This window comes from Procambarus clarkii, chromosome 48 (genome assembly GCF_040958095.1).
Source record: "Procambarus clarkii isolate CNS0578487 chromosome 48, FALCON_Pclarkii_2.0, whole genome shotgun sequence".
Taxonomy (NCBI): domain Eukaryota; kingdom Metazoa; phylum Arthropoda; class Malacostraca; order Decapoda; family Cambaridae; genus Procambarus; species Procambarus clarkii.
The window spans coordinates 11837133-11846143 of record NC_091197.1 but is presented as its reverse complement, the minus strand read 5'-3'; the positions used below and the strand labels follow the sequence as shown (position 1 = coordinate 11846143).

The 9011-nt window shown below is 36.0% G+C and overlaps 1 protein-coding gene across 1 annotated transcript in view; it reads right to left on the bottom strand.

Moving 5' to 3' along the window:
• Nucleotides 1–446: 446 nt before the first annotated feature.
• Nucleotides 447–9011, bottom strand: part of LOC123764778 (phosphatidylinositol 3-kinase 92E) — a 46044-nt gene continuing 37479 nt past the window's right edge. The window contains 3 exon segments of the mRNA XM_045752899.2: nt 447–4356; nt 6640–6759; nt 7822–8141. Of these exon segments, the coding sequence (XP_045608855.1) occupies nt 4231–4356; nt 6640–6759; nt 7822–8141 (566 nt within the window). The 3' untranslated portion in view covers nt 447–4230.

Here is a 9011-nt window from a genome sequence, read left to right as displayed (position 1 = left end):
CACCTCGACTCGCCCAGCATCAAAACATAAGACAATGGAAAGAATATTCAAGAACCGAACCATATTGCTAGGAGGGAATAACCAGAAAGGAGAAAAGATGAAGAGGAAAAAATTAAACTTGAGGACAAGGAAAAAGTACCCCAGCAAAATTCGTAGACAGCTGCAGGAATAAAAGGCTTCAAAAGGACAAAGAAAATGCTGTCCCATGGAGAATCGCACTCCGACAGATACCCACCAAACCTCCTCATGTCAACAATGAGCTGGAAAGTGAGGGGGGGGGGGGGGGGTTGGCTATATTTAGCCCCTTTTGAATGTCCTGCAACTTTGATGGTGCTTCAGTCTTCCTGGCTTGGTGCCTTTTTTTGATAATTACTTGCAGTATACTTTTACTAGTTCAAAAAACCATGATTAAACAGGTGCATTTAAAAGAAAATAATACATGCAACTCTAATAATACTCTGTATTGTGAAGTAGCCAAATAATATTTACTAATAATACTCTGCAATACAATAATTATTATTATTGTTTAAGGAATATGAATAAATGTAATCTTTATTACATTAACAGGAAGAAAATAAAAGGATAACAATTATTTCAGCAATTTCTTTGACGGACTGCATGAAGCAGTCTTAATTTATCGGCAAGGCATGAACATGGTTTGAAAACCCCAAGAGATTGCCCTACAATTCCTTTAGTCATAATAACAACTAATTGAAATAAGATACCAGTTGTTCACCTAGTAGCAGTCGCATACATTATTAATGTTCCAGTAGAGTACTAATATTGCAACACCTCGTAAATAGAGCTATCACAATAGACACCAATGTCTGGCTTTTATACAAAATAATTGTGGAAGGCTGACTTGATTACAAACCAAGAGAGCCCAAGTGACTAGCACCACATTTGTCACAATAAAGTGGTTCAGATTCACTCCCTTTAACTGTGTATGATAAGTTGTTGCCATGGTACAGGGCTGGAATATCTAACATTTTTACATAATTACAGAATATTAAACATTTGTATGTATGTGGATTTGAAGCAAATGCAAACCTGTAGTACAATTCTAGTACAAAAGGAAGACCACAAAACAGCACCGTTCTAATTCTTGCAACAAATTACGAAATACTCTGAATCAGCTTTATATAACCTTTGAGCTACATCAAATTTTGAATGATTCTGTTTATAGAACCTTTCAACATAACACTGATGTGCTCTGTAAAGCTTGTTGAGTTTAGAGACAAACAAAATACAGTATATTGGAACCAACAAAAAAACATACATACATTTAAAGACTCAATTGTGTTATCATTTAATATCTTTTTCCAAATAAGACAACAAAATTTTTACTAATTAAAAATGTGAATAATTAACATATGATAAATGTTCAACATATCTAGCCAAATCTTGGTTCAATGTGTGGAGATGTCTAATGCAAAGAGGACAAAAATTTATAAGGAAATGAGTGTGCACTGGTAGTTAGCAGAGGAATGATGCCAAGTACGTTTCACCGAAAGTTAATGACAAGTAAATTGTATGGTGAGGCAAGCAATATTAACCACACACTTCTATCGTCCAAGTAATACAAATTTTATTTACTTAAACTACTATGCTAAGTACCTCAGAAAATGGACAAAACTCTAGCTGAATGATCTTTATTTTAGGATAAACATTTAAACAAGATGTTTCTGTAACATACCCTTAATGCATGCAACTATAAAGTGCATTTTGTCAAAGAAAACTGCTAATATACATCTCTGACAACAATTTAACTTTATCAACTTCTTGACCCCCATTTGGCTTGTTGAAAAGTAATGTTCCTTAAACAACTAAAGACCTGATCAATTACAAATACTCACACCAAATTGGATAAAAATAATATTTTTATAAGCTTTTCTATAAATCTGTGGTTTAGTTTTGGGCAATTTCATTCTTTTCCATGAATTAGTGGGAATGAGAAATGTGAAAACTGTATACAATGTGAGATGAGCACAGCCAAATTACCATAAGAAATTAAATCTAGTAATCGTGTACTGTATGTTAAGTTGAACAGAAATCCAAACTTAAACTTCACAAAGAACTAGACATACACCAGCAATACATAACACAATATACATATGAATTGAAAATATACCAAATGAAGCTACATGGCAATCTCCTGTTGCTATATACTGTAATCAAGTGTAAATTTGACCTAGGTAGCAACAAAAATATAACAAATTTGTATGTAATTTTAAGAGTACAAACATAATTTACCAGAATAAATTACACCAGGGACCCAACAACTCCCTGACACATTTTTCCAGAGGATCTTTACAGAATAATTCTTCTACAGGCTTCTACAGGCAACGTAATGGCTACAATTAGTAAAATGGCAACATGATGAGCTGGAACAAACATCACAAATACTGAACTACATTCATCTTATAACAACACCACCAAACACTATGACACAAAAAACATTGTACCTGGGAATATACAAATAATTATTCGTAAAGTTCAATAAACTGACTGACATTGCTTAATTTAAATAAAATTGTGAATCATAAATGGGTTTTGTGTTTAAATGAGGCCCAACCACACTCTCAGGCAGCATATGAATGTGCTCATGAATCTAGTTACAACAGAATGATTAACTCAAAAGGTAAAAGGTGATGGCGGTGACTTGTACAATACCTATTTACATGTGGACAAATGACGACAATGATATAAGCATACTTTCCTACTGCAAAGAACAAGAATTGTCAGTTAAAACAAACTGCATTGATAAGAGTATTGTTTTTCTACACAGGAAGCAAATGACAAAACATTATGAACAAATTTCTAAAGTGATATTGAACTACATAGTTTGAAAGCTAATAATGAGAATAAAATATGATGAGAAACTTTGTACATAAAATGAGCTATTTAATTCTACTATCTTAGTTTAGATTCATAACATTTAATAAATGTCTGCAGACTCTATAACATATAAATCATTTGAAAATATATTTCTTTAAGTGACAATATGCCAAAAAATTTCCAGATTTAAAAACTGGATCCAAAAACATTTTGGATCTTTACACAAATCCAATTCTCATTACCATTTTTTACACTTGATTATAATGATACACCATGCAATTTTTATACATTCCACAAAATTTAATTTACCAACAGATAAGGTTAAGTAATGATGAGGGGAAAATGTTAAGCCCTTATGGCTATATAGCACTTGGAAGGGATATGGGAACAAATAGATGACATGGGAAGGAATGGTGTTCAACAACTCTGAACCATCATGGATCGAACACTGACCTGCAAGAAGCGAGGCCTCTGCTGTACTGATGAATCCAAGTAGATTGACCTATCAACAGACGGTCAACTACAGCTGCATCAATAACATATTTTATGTACCTTTCTGGGAAGAGCCCCTCGGTTGCTCCCTAAAGCTGTCTCACTGAGTTAGCTCACCACTATTACGTCACATCAGTTGCAGGAGCCCTGTTTAGCTGACTGGAAACTAAAGCCAGAACCTGGCCCTATCACAAAGGTGCAGGGGATTACAGTATTATCGTCACCCTCGTTGGGAAAGCATTCAGAAAGTCAGAGGAGCGTTATATACAACTGCAAGGTTCATAGAAAATGAAGTATTGAAATGGCTAAGCAACTCCAGAAATGAACCAGACTAAACAGGTGGTTCACTCAAAACTAGCTTGAACCCATTAGTACCAATAGCTGCCACCAGATTCCCCAGAGCCTTGGCCCACAGCTTGCTCTAATTGTCAGTTTTGTCACTGATATGGTTGGTCCAACCTGTAGTGTGCTCCCGTGTCACTGTCCTTCACTGGCCTCCTGGAGGCCAGGTTTTGAATTCTGGTCTCCAGGAGGCCAAACAAGACTCCTACAACTGATGTGAACCAATAGTGGGGAACCATTTTAGTGAGAGAGCTTCAGCGGAGCTCAGTCGGAAAAAAGAAGAGGCATTTCAGTACATTCAATGCCGATTTTTTTACATACAACAATGAAATTTGATCAATAACAAATTTTACATTTATGCTTATGATAGTTATGGATATTCCAGCCATGTACTGAATCTACTATGAAAATATGTTTCCACCACAATTTTATTAACAATAATAGTCCACTCCTTAAAATAGAGCAATTTTTTTATTCGCTGGATAAGTTCAACAAGCTAATAAGTAAAATTTGTAAACAAATATAATTAACAAATAAAGAACTAGACATACGCCATGTTCAACGATTATTTTTTGCCACTGAATGGAATGCCCAATTTATAGAGGTTTTCCAAGCATTGGACAACGCCTCGTCAAACTTGGAGCGGAAGTGATCCCGAGCTTCATCATCCGACAAGTCCAGTTTCTGTAAAACAAAATATATAAAACGACAAAGTTGCCATAATGTAACCTTTCAGCATAAACTTGCACTGATGCCCATTGTAATGAGTTCCAAAAGATAATGTAAAATTTAATACAATGAGGGAGATACCAAGCCATTATTATAATACAGTACAGATGTCTGTCCAAGGATGGAAATAACCTCACCAAATTTTACAGGGTGACAGGTGGGCAGAGGTGGAGGGTCAGGGGTCATATGTTTAAGTGTGTGTGTTTGAAAGATTTAATTGTTTCAAACTAGGTAAATAACACTCACATCTTCACTAACATTCACCCAACAGATGAGGAGTCACAATAACATGGCAGAAATATGTTGACCAAACTCCACACTAGAAAGTGAAGGGACTACGACGTTTCAGTCCATCTTGGACCATTCTCAAGTCGATTGTAAATGGTCCAGGACAGACCGAAATGTCGTCGTCCCTTCACTTTCTAGTGTGTGGTTTGGTCAACATTCACCCAACATACACACACAGAAATCACAATAGTGTGAGGCACCAAATGAACAAATCTACATGGGAAGATTACCATGTCGTGGCCTAGGCAGCGTCTGGGATCATCCCAGGTGTAAGTTTGAACCCTCATCACGGCCCTTGTGGATTTGTTCACCCAACATATTTTCTACATGATGACCAAGACAGTGTGTACAGTAGTGAAGCTGGTTACACTAATGATCATATGTTGTGTATACATATTTTCACCACTGTAAACATCGTAATGTGCAATAAAAATGGTTACACTGATAGGTAAGGTAAGGTAATTATTAGGAGAGGGTACTAAGCCATCATGACTATATTACACCTGAACAACACCAGGTACTATGCTATTGTGTTTTATATATCTTTGTATTAGTATCTTTAAGTGTATGTATGAATCTGAATGTATCTGTTTGTATGTGTGTGTCTGAATAAGTATGTGGCTGTATGTATCTGTGTTTGCATGTATGTGTTTTTGTATGTGTACTGAATGTATTTGTTAGTGCCTTTAAATTTCTGGAAAGGTCAAAGTATACTGACAATTTAACCTTCCTCATAACTTGTATTTTTCTAGCATTTCTCATCACTTGTGTCACATTCAGTTCCCCTTTGAGGATGATTTTTGCCTTCTACTGCCTAAACAATTTTTATCTTGTCAAGAGATATTTTCTTATGATGTTAAGCCTTCCACTACATGTACAGTTTTACCCACGTTCTGTTGTTCTATTGTGCCCATCTTTATCCTCAACACAATTCTCAGTTTCAAGAGCTCGTCTACTCCCAAAGCCCAGCCTGAAGCTTTGGGATTCGAAAGGTTGTTTCTTGGAGTGGCTCACTGGCCCACATATCTAATACAGCCTGGTTGGGTTGGCTCTTCCTGTAGGAACTTATACAAATGCCACTTCAAAACTCTCCACTTATGTTCAGCAAAGCTTTATATTTCATCTAAGGAAGTTGAAGAGCCATGGGTCTCTGACGTTCATACAATGTTCTTTGAGTGTGATAGGACAGCTCTACCCTTCACTGGGTCTAGCCTGTATTTCCAACCATATCTTTCATTTCAGTTAATTTTGCTGTGCATATTTGTGACATTGATCTTCCAGAATCTTTTATGTATATACAGTGTTATGTAATACTGTATCTCCACAACCAATTACACTTTATGTTCATCTTGTTTTTATTAGTGGCTTTTTTAAATACATTTTAAATTGCTTCCTTATTTTCTAGTCACTTGATCAAAGATCTGTTTAGTTTTTGCTTTTCACTCCTATATTCCCTTTGTAATGTTCATCTGCTATGTTCAAATGGTCTTCCTTTTTTGAAGTCTTTGCTTAATTAATCCTTACACAGCTCCAATTGCTTAAATGCTCTAATTGCCTAGAGATGATTTAAGGTGCACTATTTTATTCCAAAGCCCCACCCATTCTAGAGAATGTCACTTGACATTAGAAACCTCTGTTGATTATATGCCATATTCTGCTATGTAGTTTTTAATTTTTTGTAATCTTTTCATATCTATAAACTGTATTTTATATGAACTTTTATAATGAACTGTATTTTTTACAATCTAGGATCCCTTAGGCTTTGGCTACCATGATCGTCATTAATCTGGGAGTTTATTTAAACCTCCATGTTCAGAGTTCACAGTCACTTAGGGAAGGAAGTTCCTGGAGCTCCTGGTGGATAGTGGCAGCAGTGTATGTGAATTTGGGTGAGTGAAAAAGTAAATATAACTACTGTACTGCATTTATAACACTTAATAGCTTACTTACCAAAGTTTCCTTTAAATAATTGAGATCCTTTTCACTCTGAAGTTCTGGGAGTCCTGTAGATATCATCATTGCAAAGAGAGAGATAATGAAGGAGCCATATTTCCGCAGAATTAAAAATGCCTGAAAAGAATAGAAAGAATTAATGTTACTAAGCATTTATAGATATTTCAATGATACAGTATACATTTATTAGAAGAACAGGTCAATATAGTATGCTAGATGAGCACAATATAACTGAACAAATTCTCCCATCCTGTGGTGTAAGCTTTAACAATGTATGAAGAAAAATGAAGGACCCCAATACAACAACAACAAGACAGGTTGATATACACTGTCATGTCAAAAATGATATAACACACATGACACACAATACAGTATGCCAACAATTAAGAAAGCTTGGTATGAATTTCACATTATCTGTATTTGTGATATTGATCTTTGATCGATTAAGTTTAAATGAACCTTGAACTTTATCAAGTTAAGAGCCTCGATGACAAAAATGTGAGAGGAAGGATAGGGAGATAAAATAGCATGTGAAGAAGTGGTGACTGTGTGTGAACAGCACAGATAATAGAGTGGGACACATGGCTGAGTATCAACAGCTACAAAGAGCACAGTACACGTGTCCTAAAAACTTTAATGGGTTAGTAGAGAGAGAAAGGCCTCGCTTATTGCATGTTGGTACTGAATACCTGATGGTCCAGGTGGTTGAGCACCATTCCTTCCCGGTGTCAAATCTCAGATTCTTTGTCTTCATATCACTGCCAAGTGCTTTATAGTCATACTGGCTTAGTGTTTTCTCCTCATAACTACCTAACCTGACCTAATCACCAGAAGTGATGTGGTGCTGCTGTGGATAATTTTCTGGAGTGCGATGGAGCTTGTTTATACTTGAGGATACATAGCGTATGATAAGGTGAACATGGTAAAGATGTAATGATGATGATGATGATGAGAAAATCCATATGAGCCGTAATGAGGGTGCAAACCTATGCAGTGGATGTTCCCACGCACATGCTCTAGATGACCCATCACATAAGTTCGACCCCTCATCACGGCTCCTACAGCTTTTCTCACTGATGCAGTCACATTAGTATGATTACTCTGTGTAATAATAATGATGATTTTGTATAAAACATTATTATTAAATTATTAAAACAAAAATATAAGTTTCTTGCTCACCTTCTCACAATAGCCTTTAAACTGTTCAAATTCTTCAGAGCGCGTCTGTCTTCCTTTGGTAATGACGTTGATAAAGTCATGCGTAAGAACAAATGGTTGACGTTCTCGCCTGATGCCAAATTTCTCCTTGAAGTGACCAAGGATATGTCCGAAATCAATATGGAAGAGTTGCCCGCTCTTCATTACCATGATATTGTCCGAGTGACGGTCAGCAATACCCAATACATAAGTAGCAACACAGTATCCAGCACAAGAGAGTGTAAATTCATGAATTGCTTTGTTAAGCAAAGCATCAGTAGGGTTGTGATCCTTCAACCAGGCTGTGAAAATTATGGATAACAATTGCGTAAAACTTTAAAGAATTTATTACATACAGTTCAATTCTTTTATCAATTATTTTATTTTAAGTAGGGTGCTTTATTTTAGGTTTGTGATCATAAATGACTTGCACAAGCAACCACATAACATAATTTTTTTTATACAATATGTATACCAAATATTATATCTATGAAATCAAATTACTTTAAAACATTTCATGAAATATTTTCGAGTATACAAAAATAGATTAACTGCTATAGACTTACTCATTCCCTGAAATACTATGCCACATAATATCTTTATATAGTATCTTTCAGGCCTTCTTTAGTTAAGATGGAGGGGCCCAAATTAGAATCATTTCCAGATATTTTAACTGCCTAAACCCTTAAATGGCTCAGCTAATTAAAAGTCTTACATTGTGGTGTGCATGACAAAGAAATAATAGTTCACAAGACTAATGTAAAAAAAAAAAAAGTAGCATTTGGTGATTCGAGCACAGTAGGTAATCCCAGATAGTGATTGGAGCTTGTAAGGGTTAAAAACACAGAACTATTTCATGAAGAGGTTCTGTGGTGTGGAAATCACACAGCAGTAGCGTATCAGACGTGCAGTAGGCTGTGGTGGATATGTGGGCCTGTGGGCCATTCCAAGCAACAGCCTGTTGGACCAAGCTCTCACAAGTCAAGCCTGGCCCCGGAGCTAGGGTTGGGAGATAGAACAACTCCCAGAACCCATCCAGGTAGCTATGTGCATTTCAGTAGTCCTGGTGAACCTTAAATACTGTAGTGCAGAAAGCTGGATCAATAACTCTAAGCTTATTAAGCATAAGTCAACAACCCTATATTATTCACTAAGACTTCAAAGGGTGTCAG